This window comes from Lepidochelys kempii, chromosome 7, assembly GCF_965140285.1.
Source record: "Lepidochelys kempii isolate rLepKem1 chromosome 7, rLepKem1.hap1, whole genome shotgun sequence".
Lineage (NCBI taxonomy): Eukaryota > Metazoa > Chordata > Testudines > Cheloniidae > Lepidochelys > Lepidochelys kempii.
In genome coordinates this window covers 51,979,700-52,002,118 of record NC_136386.1, presented here as the reverse complement: position 1 = coordinate 52,002,118, position 22,419 = coordinate 51,979,700, and the positions used below count along the sequence as shown (strand labels likewise).

Below are 22,419 nucleotides of genomic sequence, written 5' to 3'. Positions count from 1 at the left end.
GGAAGAGGCCAGGGAGGAGCTTGGCTGCCAGCAGAGACCTACTGCAGCAGGAGCCCCAGCTGCCGGCAGCATCAAGCTTCTGCCCCCACAGGAGAGAGCAGGTGAATGGAGAAGAGCAGGCTGGGCCGGGGCCCCTTTGGACCTGTGGGCCCAGCGCCAGTGGTGCCGTGGTAAATCTGGTATTACCACCACTGCCCGCCCACCCCCCCCGGCTCGTCATCTCCCCCCCAGCTCACCTACTCACCCCCGTCGCCCGCTCACCTCCTCAGCCTCTGTCCCCCGCTGCCAGCTCACCTGGCCCCCAGCCACTGGCCTCTTCACCACCCCGCCCACCCACTGGCCAGCCAGTCCTTTTTAAAGATAGGTACTATGTTTGCTCTTCCCCTCTCTTCTAGGACCTCAGCTGTCCTCCATAAGTTCTCAAAGATCATCACCAATGGTTCAGAGTTTGCTTCAGCTAGTTCTGTAAGGCCCATAGGATGAATTTCATCAGGCCCTACTAACTTGAATACATATAAAAATTCTTTAACCTGTTCTTTCCCTATTTTGGTATGAGTTCCTTGCCCCTTGTTAATATTAATTGTTTTAAGCATCTGGTCACAGTGAAGATTGAAGCCAAAAAAGCATTACACATTTCAACCTTCTGTGTGTCATCCGTTATTTGCTCTCCTTTCCCATTAGTTAATAGAAGAGAAAGGGGAAAGAACATGTAGGTCTAACATATTTCTAGAACCACTTCTTACTGCTTTTTATGTCCCTTGCTAGGTGTAACTCATTGTGTGTCTTAGCACAAACTGTGTATATTCTCAACTGATTCTCGTATAATGTAGCTTTTGTCTAGGACTGGTGTGTTTCTATTGTATTTGAGAGGAACAGTGAATCGGTGAAGTATAAAAGAACTTGTATATGTTTGGCTCCACAATAATGTCTACATGTCTAGTGCGCCAGCCCCTTAACATTTTCTTTTGTTCACAATGGTTCTGTACCCCAGGAGACTTGAATCTGCAGATGCAATATTGGTGGAGAAAGTCAGTCATAGATAATGAAACATCCCTTCTTATGAGAAAAAAAAAACAAACAGCACTCAGAAGAAAACATGAATAGTACAAAACACTAGCATAAAGAAGGGAGAGTTTGAGAATAAACTGAGTTTATAAATTACTATTATTTTAATTGAACCTTTATACTACATGGAATCTGCCATTTTTTCCCCAGAAAGGCTCTATGTTTGAGAACTGTTTCTATGTAAACCTTTGATCCAGTTTCCCTAGTTCAGCTGGTGCAGAGCAGAGATGGCCGTGCTGTAATCCTCTTCCAAATCCAGAACTGTCTGGATAATCTCTTCATCCTCGATGTTTGGCCTTCGGTGCCTTGTCTCAGAACTGCTGCTCGCATCCATAAAGATGGCTAAAACATGGTCTGTAAGGGGGGGCTCACCTGAGTGCCTGTGAACTCTGCTTAACTCATTCACTAGGGCCAGCTGTCCTGATAACTCCTCTATACCCAAACTGTTTGGGTTCCCTACAAAATAAAGGAAAATGCCATGAAAACCAGTCCGTAAGTGTAATCAGTAATTGAAGCAGAGTAAGAGAGGCTGTAAATATCTATAGCTACATTATAACCACTCAGGGATCTTTACATGGGCACCAACACCTCTCCCATCATCTACTGGCTGAGGAGACCTTTTGTATCCTAGTATGCTGTGAGCACTGGGCTCCCCACATTGGTTTGCTGTGGGGGCGGCTCAGAACCATGGGTGTTCTGTAAATTTTTATCCTGCCCCTCTTATGTCTTCTCTCTAAAGTGAGCAATCCCAGTCATTTTAATCTTTCAGCATACAGGAGTTCTCCAAGCCCTGGATCATTCTTGTCATCCTTCTCTGAACCCCCATCTAGTTCTGCAGTTGTCTCTTTGATAAGGGGTAACCACTCCTGCACACATTATCCAGATGAAGCTCTACCGTTGATGGAGATAAAGGTATTATATTTTCTGCATCACTCTCCATCCCATCCCATCCCTTATGAATCCCAACATGCGCATTGAGCAGCGGTCTCCACTGAGCTGTCCAGTGATGCTTAGTCGCCTTTCCTGATACAGCTTTTCAGGGCTCCAAATAAGCTGTGTGGGTAATTAATTTTTTTCCTCCAGTGTGCATTACCTGGCGTTTATCAATACTGAATTTCATGTGCCAGCTTGTTGCTCATTCATTGAGCTGAGCCGGTACATAGCATAGTTGTAGATATTGGCAAAAATATGACTTTTGCAGGGCGGAGTACCAAGGTTTGAGAAGCACATAGGGGTGTCATTGGCAGAGCTGTGAAAGTGTGAAAATGTCCCTTTTCATCCACTCCTTCCTAGTCATAGGTTTTCCCCTACAACAAAATCTGGGCTGCATCTCTTGTTTGGTGGTATAGATGGCAGAGGCAAGGATTGGGGAGTGACATGTTTTATAAGCCCAGAATATATGGCAGTGAAAGAGGTCTGTTAAGTTCCCATTCTATACATACCCAGGGTGAGGTCTCTGTATCCTGCCCCAATACCAAGTGAAAGGCCTGCCTTAGTAGCGAGCATTCTGGGAAGTCTGAATCTGGCCTTAGAATCAAGTGAATATAGCTTCAAATGGCACCATTCTCAGAGTAAGCTTGGGGGCTGTAGGCATATAGTAACTGGGGCAGGATGTTTGTCTTGATAATATGCTCCCAGTGCCACTTTTTCAGGTCATTTGATATTGCATTTGGCAGGATTGAGGGATTGCACACAGCTCGGGTAAGCCTGCAGCGCATCAATTGCTAAGAATCATAGAATAGCAGGGTTGGAGGGGACCTCAGGAGGTTATCTAGTCCAAGCCCCTGCTCAAAGCAGGGCCAACACCAACTAAATCATCCCAGCCAGGGCTTTGTCAAGCTGGGCCTTAAAAACCTCTAAGGAAGGTCCTTTCTTCTGCTGTGCACATGGCTGAGGAATATGCCCAGACCACAGGCAGTGCAGATCTGTGATGATGATCTACTAGCAAGGCTAGTAGGAGAGAGAGGCGCAGGTTGGGATGTGGTGGATCTGAGCTGTGTACAAGCAGTCCTGCCGAAGGCATCAAAGATGAGGAAAAAGACTTTTGGGAGCAGGAGGTCATGGCAGAAGCACTGTAGAGTCTCCATCTTGGCAGAGGGGATACCCTGTCTAGTATGTCTGCCCCCTGGGGTAAGGGGTACACTGATTTGCTATTGGGGCAGCTCGGCAGCATTGAAGGTGGTGAACTGATCATACAGAAGATTTAAGTCAGTGTTGGAAGGGACCTCAGAAGGTCATCTAGTCCAACCCCCTGCTCAAAGCAGGACCAATCCCCAACTAAATCATCCCAGGCAGGGCTTTCTCAAACCAGACCTTAAAAACCTCTAAAGGAAGGAGATTCCACCACCTCCCTAGGTAAGGCATTCCAGTGTTTCAACACCCTCCTAGTGAAAAAGTTTAATGTCCAACCTAAACCTCCCCCACTGCAACCTGAAACCATTACTCCTTGTTCTATCATCTGCTACCACTGAGAACAGTGTAGATCCATCCTCTTTGAAAGCAGCTATCAAATCCTGCCTCATTCTTCTCTTCTGCAGACTAAATAATCCCAGTTCCCTCAGCCTCTCCTGATAAATCATGTGCTCTAGCCCCCTAATCATTTTTGTTGCCCTCCGGCAGACTCTTTCCAATTTGTCCACATCATTCTTGTGGAAACTGGACACAGTACTCCCGATGAGGCCTCACGAATTCCAAATAGAGGGGAACGATCATGTCCCTCGAGCTGCTGGCAATGCTCCTACGTATACAGCCCAAAAGGCCATTAGCCTTCTTGGCAACAAGGGCACACTGTCGATTCATATCCAGCTTCTTGTCTACTGTAACCCCTCGGTCTTTTTCTGCAGAACTGCTGCCTAGCCACTTTGTCCCTAGTCTGTAGTAGTGCATGGGATTCTTCTGTCCCAAGTGTGGGACTCTGCACTCCTCTTTGTTGAGCCTCAGATTTCTTTTGGCTCAATCCTCTAATTTGTCTAGGTCTCTCCGTATCCTATCCCTACCCTCCAGCATATCTAGCACTCCTCCCAGGTTTAGTGTCATCTGCAAACTTGCTGAGGGTGCAATCCACGCCATCCTCCAGATCATTAATGAAGATATTGAACAAAACCAGCCCCAGGACCAACCCTTGGGGCACTCTGCTTGATACCGGCTGCCAACTAGACATGGAGCCATTGATCACTACCCATTGAGCCTGATGATCTAGCCAGCTTTCTATCCACCTTATAGTCCATTCATCCAGCCCATACTTCTTTAACTTGCTGGCAAGAATACTGTAGAAAACAGTATATCTCCCTCGGCTGGAGGCATCACCTCTGGATTGAGAGGGTAGTTTAGCGTCAATGTCAACTCAGTGCTTGGCTTTTTTTGCTGAGCATATTCATCATGCTGCCGCTTAGGGTGCATGGCCATACATCCAGAGTGAACTGGACTGAGACACCAAACACATTTAATCTAATTCACCAAGCAGCTAGTGGTTGTTAGTGGGGCTGTCAAACGATTAAACAAATTAATCGTGATTAATTGCACTGTTAAAGAATAGAATACCATTTAGATATTTTTGGATGTTTTCTACATTTTAAAATATTGATTTTAATTACAACACAAAATACAAAGTGTACAGTGCTCACTGATTTTGATGACAAATATTTGCACTGTAAAACAAAATAGTATTTTTCAATTCACCTCATTGCACTACAGTACTCTCTCTTTATCATGAAAGTTGAACCTACAAATATAGAATTATGTACAAAAAACCCCTGCATTCAAAAATAAAACATGTAAAACTTTAGAGCCTCCAAGTCCACTCAGTCCTACTTCTTGTTCAGCAAGTCACTGAGGCAAACAAAGTTTGTTTTCATTTGCAGGAATTAATTCTGCCTGCTTCTTGTTTACAATGTCATCTGAAAGTGAGACCAGGCATTCTCATGACACTGTTGTAGCTGGCTTTGCAAGATATTTACGTGCCAGATGCTCTCAAGATTCATTTGTCCCTTCATGCTTCAACCACCCATTCAGAGGACATGCATCCATGCTGATGACTGGTTCTGCTTGATAACGATCCAAAATATTGTGGACTGACTCATGTTCAGTTTCATTATCTGAGTCAGATGCCACCAGCAGAAGGTTGATTTTCTTTTTTGGAGGTTCCGGTTCTCTAGTTTCTGCATCAAAGCGTTGCTCTTTTAAGACTTCTAAAAGCATGCTCCACACCTTCTCCCTCTCAGATTTTGGAGGGCACTTCAGATTCTTAAACCTTGGGTCTAGTGCTGTATCTATCCTTAGAAATCTCACATTGGTACCTTCTTTGCGTTTTGTCAAATCTGCAGTGAAAGTGTTCTTAAAATGAATAAGATGTGCTGGGTCATCATTTGAGACTGCTATAACATGAAGTATATGGCAGAATGTGGGTAAAACAGCAGAAGACATTGTTCTCCCCCAAGGAGTTCAGTCACAAATTTAATGAACGCATTATTTTTTAAATGAGCATCATCAGCATGGAAGCATGTCCTCTGGAATTGTGGTCGAAGCATGAAGGGGCATATGAATGTTTAGCATATCTGGCATGTAAATACCTTGGAATGCCAGCTACAAAAATGCCATGCAAATACCTGTTCTCACTTTCAAGTGACATTGTAAATAAGAAGATGGCAGCATTATCTCCTGTAAATGTAAACAAACTTGTTTGTCTTAGCAATTGGCTGAACAAGAAGTAGGACTGAGTGGACTTGTAGGCTCTGAAGTTTTACATTGGGGTTTGTGTTACATAACTGCACTCAAAAAAAAACCTCTAAATTTGTAAATTGCATTTTCAGGATAAAGAGATTGCACTATAGTACTCGTATGAGGTGAATTGAAAAATAGTATTTCTTTCATTTCTACAGTGCAAATATTTGTAATAAAAATCATATAAAGTGAGCACTGTACATTGTATTCTGTATTGTAATTGAAATCAATATATTTCAAAATGTAGAAAAACATCCAAAAATATTTAATAAATTTCAATTAGTATTCTATTGTTTAACAGTGATTAATTGCAATTGATTTCTTTGAGTTAATCACGTGAGTTAACTGAGAGTAATCAACACCCTAGTTTTTAGTAACTTTAGTTATGCCTGATCTGGCTGGATTTGAACAGGTGGCTTCGTGGCAAACAGCTCCATTGCCTGTTATCTGTCGCCTTACATTTACAGGTCCTCACAATCCCTTCTACAAAAGGGTGAGATGATGTTTTTAAAAGATTTCACAGAGCTGGAAAAGCCAGCCTGCCCTGAGTGCAAGGAAGAAGAGCAGAGCTCTAGACTCACCAGGTGTGTCAGGAAGAGCCTGTGGAATGTCTCGGGGGACAGCATGGACTGCTACGTTTGCTTCTGACTTCGTGCATCTTTCAGCATCTTTGCTAGACAGAACAACAGAATGGTTTTGGTTCTCTGGGCAAGCTGCACTGCAGAAGTTTGTCAAATGGTTGACAGCAAAAATGGAGCTTTATAAACATAAGGACTAAATGTAGGGTACACATTCAAATGAAGGTATGGTGACAATGGTTGTATAGTCCGAGACATCTTCTAATGTGCACGTGCAGGGCCCTACCAATTTAATGGCTGTGAAAAGTCATGTCATGGACCATGAAATAAGCCCTTCCCTGTGAAATCTGATCTCCCCCTGCTGCTGGGAGCATCCCAGGCAGGGGCTCCTAGCTACTAGTTGTGGCCAGGTAGGGGCTTGTCCTTCCCCTGCATGTCCTTTCTCAGTGGGGAGACCAGACCCACCTCCAAAGGCAGTTCAGAAGTGAGGGTGTACCACTCTCACCTCTGTGCTGCAGCAGCCCTGGAGCTGGGTTCGGGGCTTCTGCAGCAGCTCAGGGCACCCAGCCTAGGGGCTTCCATGCACTGGCTCCTGCCATGGCTCGGGGCACCTGAGCTTGGGGTTTCTGCCCCCAGAGCACCAGCTGGGGCTTGGGACACCCAGGTTCAGGGCACCTGGGGTTGGGGCTTCTGCCCCCATGGCTCTTGCCAGGGCTCAGGGTGCCCAGGCTCGGGGCTTCTGCTCCCCAGGGCTTCTGCTGGGGCTCAGGGCTTCTACGCCTATGGCGCCAGCCAGGGCTTGGGACACCCAGTCTTGGGGCTTCTGCCCCCGCAGCTCCAAATGAAGCTTCCACCCCATGCATCCTGCTGGGGCTCAGGGCTTCTGCCCCCATGTCTTCTGCCAGGGCTTGGGGTTTCTGCCCCTACAGCTTGTGCCAGGACTTGGGGTGCCCATTTTTCCAGGGGGCCCCCCAAATTGGCCAGGGCAGGGCCCATGCATTAATCAGACACTGGCTAGGACTAGCAGATAGGAGCCCCCAGCTGTAGCACTTCCAAGAGCATGGGGGAGGTCAGACCCACCTCCACCTCCAGGAGCCTCCTCCAGCTGCAGGAAGCTTGTGCAGCCCAGCTCTGAAGGCAGCACAGAAGTGAGGGGTGCAATCCCTCTGCAACAGCTTTGGCAACCACCGCCGCCTTTTTGGGGGTTGGGCCCCCCACAGTTACAACACTGAAATTTCAGATGTGAACATCTGAAAATGTGGCTAGTTTTCAAATCCAATGGCTGTGAAATTGATTAGAATGGACCATAAATTTGGTAGGGTCCTATGCATGTGAAGGTTTTTTCACATGGTGACTCACCTGAAATTTGTCTCAGACATGCATTTTGTTGCATTTCAAGCTCTTTGGAACAGAGACTGTCTTACTGTACAGCACCTAGCACAAAGGAGCCCTGAGACTGAAGTCTCTAGATGCTACTGTAATGCAAATAATAATTAATACTAAACCATTCACAGAGTCAGGCCAGAAGACACCATTATGATAACGTAGCCTAAACTCCTACATAACACAGGCTGGAGATACGCTTCACAGCCCTGTGTAGCAAGGCATTAGGAGGGAGGCAAACAGCATTCTCCACCTACAGGCAGAAGGATAAATGTGGGCAAGAGAGGTTGCCCAAAATTGCAGCGAATACTTGTGACAGAGTTGGAAATAGCACCCTGGAGTCCTGATTCTCAGTGCCCCTCTAAGCACTAGAGCCCATTCCCCCTCTCAGAAATAATATCTACTGTCTGAGCTTCTGGAGGAAACATTCTTGCACATATCTCCTCAGAAGTTCCCTCCTCTTGGAAGTCTTGAAACTGGACACCCTGACCATGTCTTAACAGTATTCATGACAAAGAACTGTGAATACAAATTGTACCTTGCATGCCCTTTCCTCCATCTCTCGCTGTCCCCCAGAGTTCTTGGAAGTTGTCTATCAGGCACAAAAACGGAAGAACGTAGCCAAGTATTTTCCTTACTTGTCAAAGGTTCTCTCTTTGGGCATAAGGGATTTTGGGCAATGCTTACTGGAATAAGGTTTGGTATGAAGACAGGATTCTTTTTTTCCAGCACACAGGAGACTGCTGCAGACTGGTCGAAGTAGGAAGATAAGGTAGAAGTAGGATCTCTTCTGTAACTACCTCTATTCATTTGGGGCAAGGAGGAAGGTGTGTCTGTCTGCAAGTCTGAATTCTGTTTATTGATGCAGTCTTCTGAGTGACAGAAAGGAGCTGTGAGATCTTCAAATGCCCTGTCTATAGCTGCAGTCAGTTCCTTCCTGCATCTCCTTAGTTTTTCTGACATCTCACCTAAAAGGGATGAGATTTCTAGTTACACACTGTATTGTAAGCATATAAGGAAAAAGAAAAGCAGTACTTGTGGTACCTTAGAGACTAACAAATTTATTTGAGTATAAGCTTTCGTGAGCTACAGCTCACTTCATCAGATGCATCCAATTAAGTGAGCTGTAGCTCATGAAAGCTTATGCTCAAATAAATTTGTTAGTCTAAGGTACCACAAGTACTCCTTTTCATTTTGCGAATACAGACTAACACGGCTGCTACTCTGAAACCTGTCATATAAGGAAAGTAAAAGACAACTGCAGAAAGAATAAATTATATCAGTACCTGGAAAGATAATGGAGCAAATAAGCAATCAGTTTGCAAGCACCTAGAAGATAATAAGGTGATAAGTAACAGTCCGCATGGATTTGTCAAGAACAAATCATGTCAAACCAACCTAATAGCTTTCTTTGACAGGGTAACAAGCCTTGTGGAGAGGGGTGGGTGGGAAAGCAGTAGGTGTGGTATATTGGACTTTATTAAGGCTTTTTATACTGTCTCCCATGACCTTCTCATAAACAAACTAAGGAAATACAACCTAGATGGAACTAGTATAAGGTAGGTGCATAACTGGTTGGAAAACCTTTCCCAGACAGTAGTTATCTGTAGTTCACAGTCAAGCTGGAAGGGCATATCTAGTGAAGTCCCACAGAGATACATTCTGGGTTTGGTTCTGTTCAATATCTTTTATCAGTGATTTAGATAATGGCATAAAGAGCACACTTATAAAGTTTGCAGATGATACCAAGCAGGGAGGGTTGCAAGTGCTTTGGAGGATAGGATTAAAATTCAGAATAATCCAGAAAAATCTGAAGAAAATGGAATGAAATTCAGTAAGTACAAATGCAAAGTACTCCACTTAGGCAGGAACAGTTGCACATACACAAAATAGGAAAATGACTGGCTAGGAAGGAGTACTGTGAAAGGGATCTGGGGGTGGTCATAGTAGATCACAAGATAAATATGAGTCAATTACTCCTGGGAGAATTTCTGCACTACTGTGCATGTCCATAATTAATGAGCCACACATACTTTTATTTTTTTGCACAGAAAAAATTTTTTGCCAAAATGTTGCTGCAGTTCTGCCTTTTGCCCACAAGAGGGCACTGTGATGATAGAACAGCAGCAGTTCCTGGCCAGCTAAGGAAAAGAAAGGGCTTGCACTGCCTTCTTCACAGCACCTGTCAGGCCAGGCCAGGAGCTCACAAGGGCTAGCGGGGGAGGACGGTGCTGAGCTACATAGGGTGGAGGGACACATGGGGACAGGATCAGATGTGCTGACTGAATGGGAGAGGCTAGGGGTCAGCCAGGGTCTGCATGAGGGAAGTTCCCTAACAATCCCTCCCCACCCAAAAAAAAAAAAAACAACACACCATACACATGTTCCGTACTTCTCCCACCCATACCCAACAACCCTTCAAGTTCACACTCAGGCTCCTTCCCAGCAATTACATCTCTCTCCCTTAGTTCCTCCATTACCCCTAACTCCCCCAAGCCTTTGCACTGCTTCTGAAGGGTGAAGGAAATATGGTTCTGTATTGTAGTTTAAATGAATTATTACTCAGAGTTCGCAAAAAGAAAAGGAGTACTTGTGGCACCTTAGAGACTAACCAATTTATTTGAGCATGAGCTTTCGTGAGCTACAGCTCACTTCATCGGATGCATGCCGTGGAAACTGTAGCAGACTTTATATATACACAGAGACTATGAAAAAATACCTCCTCCCATCCCACTGTCCAGCTGGTAATAGCTTATCTAAAGTGATCACCAGGTGGGCCATTTCCAGCACAAATCCAGGTTTTCTCACCCTCCACCCCACCCCCACAGATTCACTCTCCTGCTGGTGATAGCCCATCCAAAGTGACAACTCTTTACACAATGTGCATGATAATAAAGTTGGGCCATTTCCTGCACAAATCCAGGTTCTCTCACCCCCCTCCCAAAAACCAGACACACAAACTCACTATCCTGCTGGTAACAGCTCATCCAAAGTGACCATTCTCCCTATAATGTGCATAATTAAGGTGGGCCATTTCCAGCACAAATCCAGGTTCTCTCACATCCCCCCCACCCCCATACACATACACTCAGAGTTCAGTTTCAATATGCCTGGTAAGGAATCTATTTGTGAAAACATTTCCTGAATCTTTTTTGTTTTCTGTACTGTTACAGACGTACTTGCTGATAGCTATTCTGAAATAAATGACCAAAAATAATTGAAACTGGTGTGATTATATGGTGTTATTTTGACAAATAAAATACGCAGAATTTGAAAATATTTTGCCCAGAATTGTTAATTTTTTGGCGCAGAATTCCCCCAAGAGTAAACAGTGTAACACTGTTGCAAAAAAAGCACAAACATAATTCTGGGATGTATTAGCAGGAATGTTGTAAGCAAGACACGAGAAGTAATTCTTCCGCTCTACTCCATGCTGATTAGGCTTCAACTGGAGTATTGTGTCCAGTTTTGGGTGCCACATTTCAGGAAATATGTGGACAAATTGGAGAAAGTCAAGAGATAGCAACAAAAATGATTAAAGGTCTAGAAAATGTGACCTATGAGGGAAGATTGGAAAACTTGGGTGTGATGGGTGAACCCCCCCCATCTGGTGCCATTTGATGTGCCACCTGATGTGCTGGGGTCCCACTGGTTCCACCAGCCTGGGTTTCCTCATCCTGTCCTAGCTGTGCCAGGTCCTCAAGCCTTCTCTAGCGTGCATGCGCACGCACCCACCCACCCACACATAAGGACACCCAGCTGCAGACAGACTGAAATTAGCTCTGTGGGGAAGATTCAGCTCAGTGATTTACTTAACACTCACGTGCACACCTCCTTTGGAGTGTAAATCCAATATAATATTGTCTTGAACTGGAGAGAGAGAGAGATCTGCACAGCGCAAACTCAAAAATTGCCCCCTCCCTCAACATGAAGACAGATATGCACAGCTTTTTGCACCCCCCATGAATTGTACAAACTGGGATTTGTAACAAACAAAAAATAAGTTTAACTACAAAAGTTAAATGTTAAGTGATTAAAGGGATAGCAAACAGAACAAAGCAGATTACCGAGCAAACAAAACACAACATGCAAATTAAGCTTAATACACACAAGAAACAGGTTACAAAATGTAATTTCTCACCCTAAATGATGTTTTAAGCAGGTTGCAGTTTCTGGAGCTTAGAGTTCCAGTTATTTCTCTTTACAGACTTGTCCCCTGTCTCAGCCCCTGCCTTTCCCTTCAGGTCTTTTTAGCAATCTTCCTTCTTGGACAGGGAGGCAATGGAGAAGAGTCTTGATTGCCTTACTCCCCAGCCTTAAATAGAATTTACATAAGGCAGGAATCTTTTGTTTCCCAGTCTGACCTCCCACCCCCCTCTTAATGGAAAGACACTGAAAGCCCAAGATGGGGGTCTAGTACCAGGTGACCCAATCACCTGACCCTTTAGTATCAAAGCAGCAACCCCGGAAGCTTCTGAGGAAGATGGGAGAGTAGTATCTGCTCTTATTCTTTCTAATGGCCCATTGAGGCTGATTGGGGGAATGCCCACCAGACAGTAGGCAGATACATACATGGTTGTAATTGTTACATGGTCAGTATTCCCAACCTCAAATACTGAAATGACACATACATATTGGATAAACACATTCAGTAGATCAGAACCTTTCCAATGATACCTCACATGACCCCATATTGCATAATACATATCTTAGTTATGGCATATTCATATCAACAATATTTTATGCAGAATATGGGGTGCAGTGTCACACTGGGTTTGTTTAGTCTGGAAAAGAGAAGACTGAGAGGGGACATGATAACAGTTTTCAAGTACATAAAAGGTTGTTACAAGGAGGAGGGAGAAAAAACAACAAAAAAAACGCATTCTTGTTAACCTCTGAGAATAGGACAAGAAGTAATGGGCTTAAATTGCAGCAAGAGCAGCTTAGGTTGGACAATACAAAAAGCTTCCTGTCAGGATAGTTAAGATCTGGAATAAATTGCCTAGGGAGGTTGTGGAATCTGTGTCATTGGAGATTAAGAGCAGGTTAGACAAAACACCTGTCAAGGATGTCTAGATAATACTTAGTCCTCCCATGAGTGCAGGGGACTGGACTAGAAGACTTCTTGAGGTCCCTTCAAGTCCTCTGATTCTATAACTAAGGGCTTGTTTTCACTGTTAGAAAAATTCAATATTTTATCTTATGGTACCTATGTGAGTGAGCTATCTCAAGGCAAAAATAGTGAAGAGTAGGACCGCAAGGTAAACTAGACCAGGTCACCTTCAGATAGGAGTACAAGGCTGACCTCCTCTAGTTTATCTTGTAAAAGTAAAGTGCCTGCTCTTCACTGTTTTTTTACCTCAGGATAGCTCATGCACATTAGTTACTTTGGAGGTAAAAAAATGCCACTTTTCTTGCAGTGAATACAAGCCCTAAAATAAGCAATGGTGTAAAATGAGGATGAAATTCCAGTTGAAGGTGCTGGAGACCAAGGGAGGTCATCACCAGATCTCCAATACATCCAGATATTCCCTGACTGCAGAGCTGTTACTTTTGCATGAGAATGTTTCTCTTGCAAAGTATTTCCATTATGTGTGTGACTGGTTCGGTCACACAGACCCCCTTGGGACTGTCACCTGACGTGCTGAAACTACCTCTGAGCCCGTTTTCCCTAAAGGCATGGGACTTCAGAACCCTGCCTTCGTGAGCCAGACACACCAGTCTGCTGCAACACAGACCCAGATCTGAACCATGCCCCCAAAGCTGCAGGCTTTAACTGAAAGCCACTCAGCAGGTATTTTTGTCTCCAGAACCCAGACACCCAGCTCCCAATGGGATCCAAACCCCAATAAATCCATTTTACTCTGAATAAAGGTTATACAGGGTAAACTCATAAATTGTCCACCCTCTATAACACTGATAGAGAGATACACACAGCTGTTTGCTCCCCCAGGTATTAATCACTTACTCTGGGTTAATAAAATAACCTTTTTTAAAATTAAGCATAAGAAGTAGGATTTAAGTGGTTTCAAGTAACAACAGACAGAACAAAGTAGGTTACCAAGCAAACTAAAACACATGCAAGTCTAAGCCTAATACATTAAGAAACTGAATACAGGTAAAATCTCACCCTCAGAGATGTTCCAATAAGCTTCTTTCACAGACGAGACTCCTTCCTTGTCTGGGCCCAATCCTTTCCCCGGTACAGTTCTTGTTAGTTCCAGCTCAGGTGGTAACAAAGGGGATTTCTCATGACTGCAGCCCCTTTGTTCTGTTCCACCCCCTTTAATAGCTTTGGCACAAGGCGGGAATCCTTTGTCTCTCTCTCTGGGTTCCCACCCCTCCTTCTAAATGGAAAAGCACCAGGTTAATGATGGATTCAGTTCAGGTGACATGATCACATGTCCTGTGAGACTTCATTACTCACTTGTTGGCACACAGGAAGTCTTACAAGTAAAGAGAGCCATTTACAACCAATTGTCCTGATTAATGGGAGCCATCAAGAGTTCAAACCACCATTAACGGCCAACACTTTGCATAATTACAATAGGACTTCAGGGTTATATTTCATATTCCTAGTTTCAAATACAAGAATGATACATTCATACAAATAGCATGACCACACTCAGATTATAAGCTTTGTAATGATACTTTACAAGAGACCTTTTGCATAAAGCATACTCCAGTTATATCATATCCACACTTATAAACATTTTTATAAAAATATGGAGTGCAAGGTCACAATATGTAAATTCAGTATTCCAAAATCACCACATTAAAATACCTATCTGTTCATCTACCCACCTTGCTATCTAGCTGTAGAATTTAAATGACACTAATCCCCAATGCATCCTCGTACCATCCTAGGGTTCAGTTCATTATACTTGGGTTTTGCCTCATGCCTTTCACCCCTTCTGATAGATGTATGACTGTGTGCTGGCCATTCATAAAAGCATGACTGTATAAGCCATTGCTACGTGGAAATTTGAAGACATCATATGTGCCTTGTTTTCTAACAAGAGTGTAAATATGAACACACAGAGAACTAAACCCTGCTACTTTAGAAGCCATCCAGATTTCAAAAATTAGATGGATGCCTAATTTGAGTATCTTGAACTAGGAAATAGATTCTACAACACAGACAACTCTCTAGGTTCTGAATCCATCAGACAGTCATTAAAGAGGTCTTTCCTGGGCACAGCAACTGGTGTCCATTCAAAAAGGTGGGATGAATTAGTCTGCTCTAGAAAACCCAATAATAATGGGGGATTGCAACTCCCCCCATATTGACTGGGTAAATGTCGCTTCAGGATGGGATGCAGAGAGAGAGTATCTAGACACCGTTAATGACTGCTTCTTCAAGCAGCTAGGCCTAGAAACCACAAGGGGAGAGGCAATCCTTGATGTAGTCTTAAGTGGAGCACAGGATCCGGGCCTAGGGATTCATGTAGTTGCACCACCCAATAATAACAACCATTATGTAATTAAATTTAATATCCTAGTGTGTGTGGGGCAGGGGAATATAAAGAAACCTACCACAGGAGTATTTAACTTCAAAATGGGGAAGTACACAAAAATGAAAAAGCTAGTTAAACAGAAATTAAAAGGAACAGTCGCAAGGGTGAAATGCCTGTAAGCTGCATGGAAACTATTTTATAACGCCACAATAGAGGCTTGAACTAAATGTATGCCCCAAATAAAAAAAAAAAAATTAAAAAAACCAGTAAGAGGACCAGAAAATGCCACTATGGCTAAACAGCAGAGTCAAAGAGGCAGTTAGAGGTTGTAACAGTGTGCAACTCACCACTGCAGCACCTCCTGCTGGCTTCCTGGGGATTAGCTCTGCTAGCCAGTGTGCCCTCTTCTGGTGCTGTCTCACCCGCCATCACTTCTGTTCCTGGACCCATGTCGTTCCAAGGACCACGGCGTCCTCTTCAGGACAGAGCCCTCCAGCCATGACATATTCTGTTCTCCCCCCTTCCGGAGGAACTGCAGGTTTCTGTCCAGCCACTTCCCTCAGTGGCAACTGCCGCCAGTTGTCTGGCCACTTCCTCAATGGTGTTGGGGGTGGGGGAACCCAGGCCTGCCCACTACTCTGGCTCCCAACACAGGGACCCCACAGATAGCTGCCATTTGCTGCATTCCCTCCAACTCCTCAGTTGATTTCCTTGGGCCACCTCCCCGTGGCTCCCCAGAAACCTTTTCATCCCTGTCTCAGGGCCTCAGCCTGCGAATCGCTGCAGCTCCCCAATCAATGCTAGCAGCACTGCTCTGTCCAGGATGCTAGCAACCTTCCCCCTGATCTTCCCTTCTCAAGCTCCAAGCAGCTACTGAAGTTTATCTGCCCCTCAGCCCTTCTTATATGGGCCTGCCAGGCCCTGATTGGCTGCTCTCTCAGCCCTTCACTGATTGGCTGCCTCCTGCACAGCCTCCCTAGGGCTCTATTAACCCCTTAGTGCCCAGTGTAAGGCAGGTGCCCCATCACACAGGCAAAAAGGCGCCCTTTAAAAAATGGAAGGCAAATCCTGCTGAGGAAGATAGAAAAGAGCATATACTCTGGCAAGTCAAGTGTAATTAGGTAGGCCAAAAAAGAATTTGAAAAGCAACTAGCAAAAGACACAAAAATCAACACACACAAAAAAAGTTTTTAAGTATATCAGAATCAGGAAGCCGGCCAAACAACCAGTGAAGCCACTGGACGACCAAAGTGCTAAAGGAGCATTCAAGGAAGACAAGGCCATTGCAGAGAATCTAAATGAATTCTTTAATTGGTCTTCACTGCAGAGGATGTGAGGGAGACTCCCACACCTGAGCCATTCTTTTTAGATAACAAATCTGAGGAACTGTCTGAGATTGAGCTATGCAGTGTTGCTGTAGCTGTTTTGGTCCCAGGATATTAGAGAAGCAAGATGGGTGAGATAATATCTTTTATTGATGAGAGACAAGCTATTGAGCTTACATAGAACTCTTCTTCCATCCTGAAACGACTCCAGAGGCAATTCTGGCAATTACAGGCTGGTAATCCTAAGTTCGGTACCAGGCAACTTGGTTGAAACTATAGTAATGAACAGAATTATCAGATACACAGATGAACATGATATATTGGGGAAGAGTCAACACAGCTTTTGTCATCATGCCTCAACATGGGTGATCCAGTGGATATAGTGTACTTGGACTTTCAGAAAGTCTTTGACAGGGTCCCTCATCAAAGTCTCTTAAACCAAGTAAGTAGTCATGGGGTAGGAGGGACGGTGTCTCATGGATTAGTTGCTGGTTAAAAGATAGGAAACAAAGGGTAGGAATAAATGGCCAGTTTTCACAGTGGTAAGAGATAAATATCAAGGTCGCCCAAGGATCTGTCCTGGGACCTGTTCTGTTCAGCATATTCATTAATGATCTGGAAAAGGGGATAAGCTGTGAGCTGGCAAAATTTGAAGATGATACTACATTACTCAAGATGGTTAAGTCCAAAGCAGACTGCGAAGAGTTACAAAGGTATCTCATAAAACTGGTTGACTGGGCAACAAAGATGGCAGATGAAATTTAATTTTGATACTTGCAAAACAATGCACACTGGAAAAAATAATCCTAACTACAAATACAAAAATATGGAGTCTAACTCAGCTGTTACCACTCTAGAAAAAGTTCTTGGAGTCATTCTCTGAAAACATCTGCTCAATGTGCAGGGGTAGTCAAAAAAGCGAACTGAATGTTAGGAGCCATTAGGAAAGGGATAGATAATAAGACAGAACATATCATAATGCCATGAACTAGACACTATACTGAGCAACATCAAACCCGGAATGGTGGCAGGATACAACATTTTGCCAGATTTCCTGAAACACCTTGGAACCAACAGCAGTCAATGGTTATCCAAATTTCTGATGCAGATTGTCAATGAGGATAACCTGTCAAGGATCTGGAGAATGTCAAAAGTGATGGCCCTTCTAAAATCCAGAAAGAACCTATACAGGGCAGGAAGCTGCTGATAAATCTCTCTACAATCTGTCATCTTCAAAGTCCTGGAGTGCCTTATCCTCCAGCATATATAAATTGCACTTTAACGACAAAGAGATTGCACTACAGTACTTGTATGAGGTGAATTGAAAAATACTATTTGTTTATCACTTTTACAGTGCAAATATTTGTAATCAAAAATAATATACACTTTGATTTCAATTACAATACAATATGTATGGAAATGTAGAAAAACATCCAAAATATTTAATAAATCTCAATTGGTGTACTATTGTTTAAAACTGCTATTAATCGCGATTAATGTTTTTGAGTTAATCGCGTGAGTTAACTGTGAATAATCGACAGCCCTACTAGCAATCAATAACCATAGATATCAACAAGTCAGACACTAAATACTGAGGAGCTTTAATTACCAATGACAATTTGGGGAAGGAGGAAATTAAGGCAGGGTTACAGAGTGGGAACACCTGTTGCTTTTCTCTGCAGAGATTTTTTAGTTTCAAACAGCTGAGAAGACCAAGCTACAAGACCATTATATGGCCTATTGCTTTATGTAGATGTGAGACCTTACTAAGGTGGAAGAAAGACAGCTAAATATCTTCAAAGTAAAGTGTTGAGATGGATTGTTGGACCAACTGGGGGGATGATAGGTGGAAAAGAAGATTTAATAGGGAACTGTAGCAGATCTATGCAGAACCAAATATAGTAAATGTAGTGAAATCGCAGTGCAAGAAAAAGAGAGGACTTGAGACAGCTTTGAAAATAACATGGGTAGCTCAGCTCAGCTCAGCTTAGAATAAGTGAACATAACTCCCAGGACAGTGCAACATGGCTCTGACCAATAATAATGAGGATGTGTGTGCTGGGGGCTCTCCTCTCTGCCAGAGTGAGCTAAACTGTTGCACCCCATGGAGCTGCAGACATTCTCCCAGGAATTTCTCCAGGACGCAGTTCAATGCCAACAGCTTTATTAGCATGGATAACACCCTGGTGCCATTGGCATGTCTGATTAATGGAGTATGATGTGAATCCAAGGCACTTTTTGAAGGGTCTTTGACACTGCGAGGAACAATCTTGACAGTCCCTTACTCCCATATCAAGGCTCTTAGCCCTGGTCTACACTGGGCGGGGTCGACTTAAGATACGCAACTTCAGCTACGCAAATAGCATAGCTGAAGTCAGTGTATCTTAGGTCGACTTACCTGGCTGTGAGGACGACGGCGAGTCAACCGCTGCCACTCCCCCATCGACTCCACTTCTGCCTCTCATGATCTGAAGTTCCAGAGTCGACAGGGAGCGCATTCGGGGATCGATTTATCACGTCTAGACGAGACACAATAAATCGATCCCCGATAGATCGATCACTACCCGCCGATTCGGTGGGTAATGAAGACCTGCCCTTAGAAGCATAGAATCATAGAATATTAGGGTTGGAAGAGACCTCAGGAGGTCATCTAGTCCAATCCCCTACTCAAAGCAGGACCAACACTAACTAAATCATCTTCTTTCCCTTTGGGCAGTGCCTTGTTCTTTGCTTGTGATACAGACGTATATGGACCATGCACCGAGGCAACTCCTTGAGCCTGTCTCCCAGCCCTGAGCCCAGGATCCACTGGGCCTGCTGTGACCCTTGCAGCAGCACATGACACTGGCTATGCCACCCCTCCTTGAATGGCATTCCCCTCCTTCATTGGGAGGAGGGCTGGAAGCAGAAGGTAGGGGCAGGATTTCCTGCCAGCACTTTAGCCAGCCAGGGCTCTGGGGGGGAAGAGGGCTGCTCCCTGAGTCACTGCCCATCCCCAGCCAGCCAGGGCTCTGGAGACAGGGCCAGATTTCACAGCTCTGCTGCTTACATGTGGAGTGAGGGCTGCACACATGTAACTGCCTTCAACTGAAAGACACTTCGCCCTGTTGTGAGAGACAAACCACTGTGAGTTAGAAAATTTATCTGCACCCTGGTTCTGCAGGGTAAAAAACAACAGACTATATACACAGATCTCCTTTCACCTGGGTTGGCGTGAGTTCCTCAGGGCCCTCTCTGTACCATCGGGAGAATAGCACTGCCCTACCTCACAGGGACTGGGAGGAAAAATACATTAGGGCTTGGAAGGCACTCAGTACCTTCAATAGCTGTATTAAAAATACAGCGCATCCGCCTTGATTGCATAGCATCTACTCTTTGAGCATAGAATGAATTTTGTAAGAATTTACAGATTAATTAAAAATTAATTTTAAAAGCGTCTTTTAAGAATGTAAAAAGAAAAGGAGTACTTGTGGCACCTTAAAGACTAACCAATTTATTTGAGCATGAGCTTTCGTGAGCTACAGCTCACTGCATTGGATGCATACTGTGGAGTGAGCTGTAGCTCACGAAAGCTCATGCTCAACTAAATTGGTTAGTCTCTAAGGTGCCACAAGTACTCCTTTTCTTTTTGCGAATACAGACTAACACGGTTGTTACTCTGAAACCTATCATTATTTTAAGAAATGTAGTCTCTTTTCTTTGTCCCAAGTGATCTTAATAACAGAATAAGATGGACTCTTCAAATGTTCCATATAGTCAAAATTCTTTTAAGTCTTGTGCATAGGCTATATTGAAGAAATCAAGTAGTAATTAAGTTAATGAGTGTTGTGTCTAATTGGTATGATCATATAGGCTACAGACAGGATCAGAACCACAGCTCAGGTAACTCCAAGTACAGCCAGCCATTGTGACATCAGATGTAATTTAACTCTTCCTCTGCAGCTAATTTGCATACAATAATTCTATGAAGGAATTATAACGACTCAGAGGTCTGAGGGAAGCTGAATTAACATCAAGAGCTCTCACTTGTTCATTGCTCAACTCAACTGTCAGCATGGTAAAGGTCCCATGCTAGCTTGGGCATCAGTGCTTCAAAGAAGCCCAAGGTGCTGCTGCCCCAGCTCCACCATACATAGAGCCAGCAGTGCCAGGGGAGCTGAGGCAGCAACATTAGAGGATTCTGACGTTTCATGCAGTGCTGGGCATGGTGACCAAGGAGAGCAAAAGGCTTGTTTGGTGAAACCTTTTACTGTGTGTCTTGACTTTGGGTTACCTGGAAGGGGAGGATTTTAGCCTTCTACCCAAACTGATCCATGACTTTACAAATTAAACTGACCAACCAGCTGCTGGGAGACAGTCGAGCAGCCACGAAATGGAGGCACAGCCACGGCCTGGTGAGAGAGAGGTTGGGACAGCCGTTACTGAGTAGAAAGAAATGGCATGGCTTTAGATTAGCATTGTGTGGGAAGGCACTGTTGAACAGAATTGCCATTGCAGAAATGGAGTGATTGTTTAAGTTTCGGAGTTTCTAACTTTAGAATTACTTTTCATAGAATCATAGGATTGGAAGGGACCTCAGTGGGTGATCTAGTACAGTCCCCTGCACTCAAGGCAGGATTACATAATAACTAGACCATTCCTGACAGGTGTTTGTCTAACCTGTTCTTAAAAACCTCCAATGACAGAGATTCCACAACCTCCCTAGGCAGTTTGTAACCCTGACAGTTAGGAAGTTTTTCCTAATGTCCAACCTAAACTCTTGCTGCAATTTAAGCCCATTGCTTCTTGTTCTATCCTCAGAGGTTGAGAACAATTTTTCACCCTGTCATAAATATAAAGGGAAGGGTAAACCCCCTTGAAATCCCTCCTGGCCAGGGGAAAGCTCCTCTCACCTGTAAAGGGTTAAGAAGCTAAAGGTAACCTCGCTGGCACCTGACCAAAATGACCAATGGGGAGACAAGATACTTTCAAAAGCTGGGAGGAGGGAGAGAAACAAAGGGTCTGTGTGTCTGTCTATATGCTGGTTCTTTGTCAGGGATAGACCAGGAATGGAGTCTTAGAACTTTTAGTAAGTAATCTAGCTAGGTATGTGTTAGATTATGATTTCTTTAAATGGCTGAGAAAAGAATTGTGCTGAATAGAATAACTATTTCTGTCTGTGTATCTTTTTTGTAACTTAAGGTTTTGCCTAGAGGGGTTCTCTATGTTTTTGAATCTAATTACCCTGTAAGATATCTACCATCCTGATTTTACAGGGGGGATTTCTTTATTTCTATTTACTTCTATTTTTATTAAAAGTCTTCTTGTAAGAAAACTGAATGCTTTTTCATTGTTCTCAGATCCAAGGGTTTGGGTCTGTGGTCACCTATGCAAATTGGTGAGGCTTTTTATCCAACATTTCCCAGGAAAGGGGGGGGTGCAAGTGTTGGGAGCATTGTTCATTGTTCTTAAGATCCAAGGGTCTGGGTCTGTAGTCACCTAGACAAATTGGTGAGGCTTTTTACCAAACCTTGTCCAGGAAGTGGGGTGCAAGGTTTTGGGAAGTATTTTTGGGGGAAGGACGCGTCTAAACAGCTCTTCCCCAGTAACCAGTATTAGTTTGGTGGTGGTAGCGGCCAGTCCAAGGACAACGGGTGGAATATTTTGTACCTTGGGGAAGTTTTGACCTAAGCTGGTAAAGATAAGCTTAGGAGGTTTTTCATGCAGGTCCCCACATCTGTACCCTAGAGTTCAGAGTGGGGGAGGAACCTTGACACACCCTCTTCCTTGTAACAACCTTTTATGTCAGTGATTTTCAGCCTTTTTTATCTGCAGACCCATAAAAAATTCAAATAGAGGTGTAGACCCCTTTGGAAATCTTAGACCGTCTGCGGACCACAGGTTGAAAACCAC

General features: G+C 44.0%; 1 protein-coding gene across 1 annotated transcript; it reads right to left on the bottom strand.

The window, feature by feature from the left end:
* Positions 1 to 1,219: 1,219 nt before the first annotated feature.
* Positions 1,220 to 17,862, bottom strand: C7H3orf62 (chromosome 7 C3orf62 homolog). Its single transcript, XM_073352716.1, is given in 5 exon segments — positions 1,220 to 1,521; positions 6,366 to 6,457; positions 8,284 to 8,713; positions 15,550 to 15,649; positions 15,652 to 17,862. Coding segments are annotated over 5 exon segments (927 nt in total). The 5' UTR covers positions 15,703 to 17,862; the 3' UTR covers positions 1,220 to 1,267.
* Between the last annotated feature and the right edge of the window lie 4,557 nt (positions 17,863 to 22,419).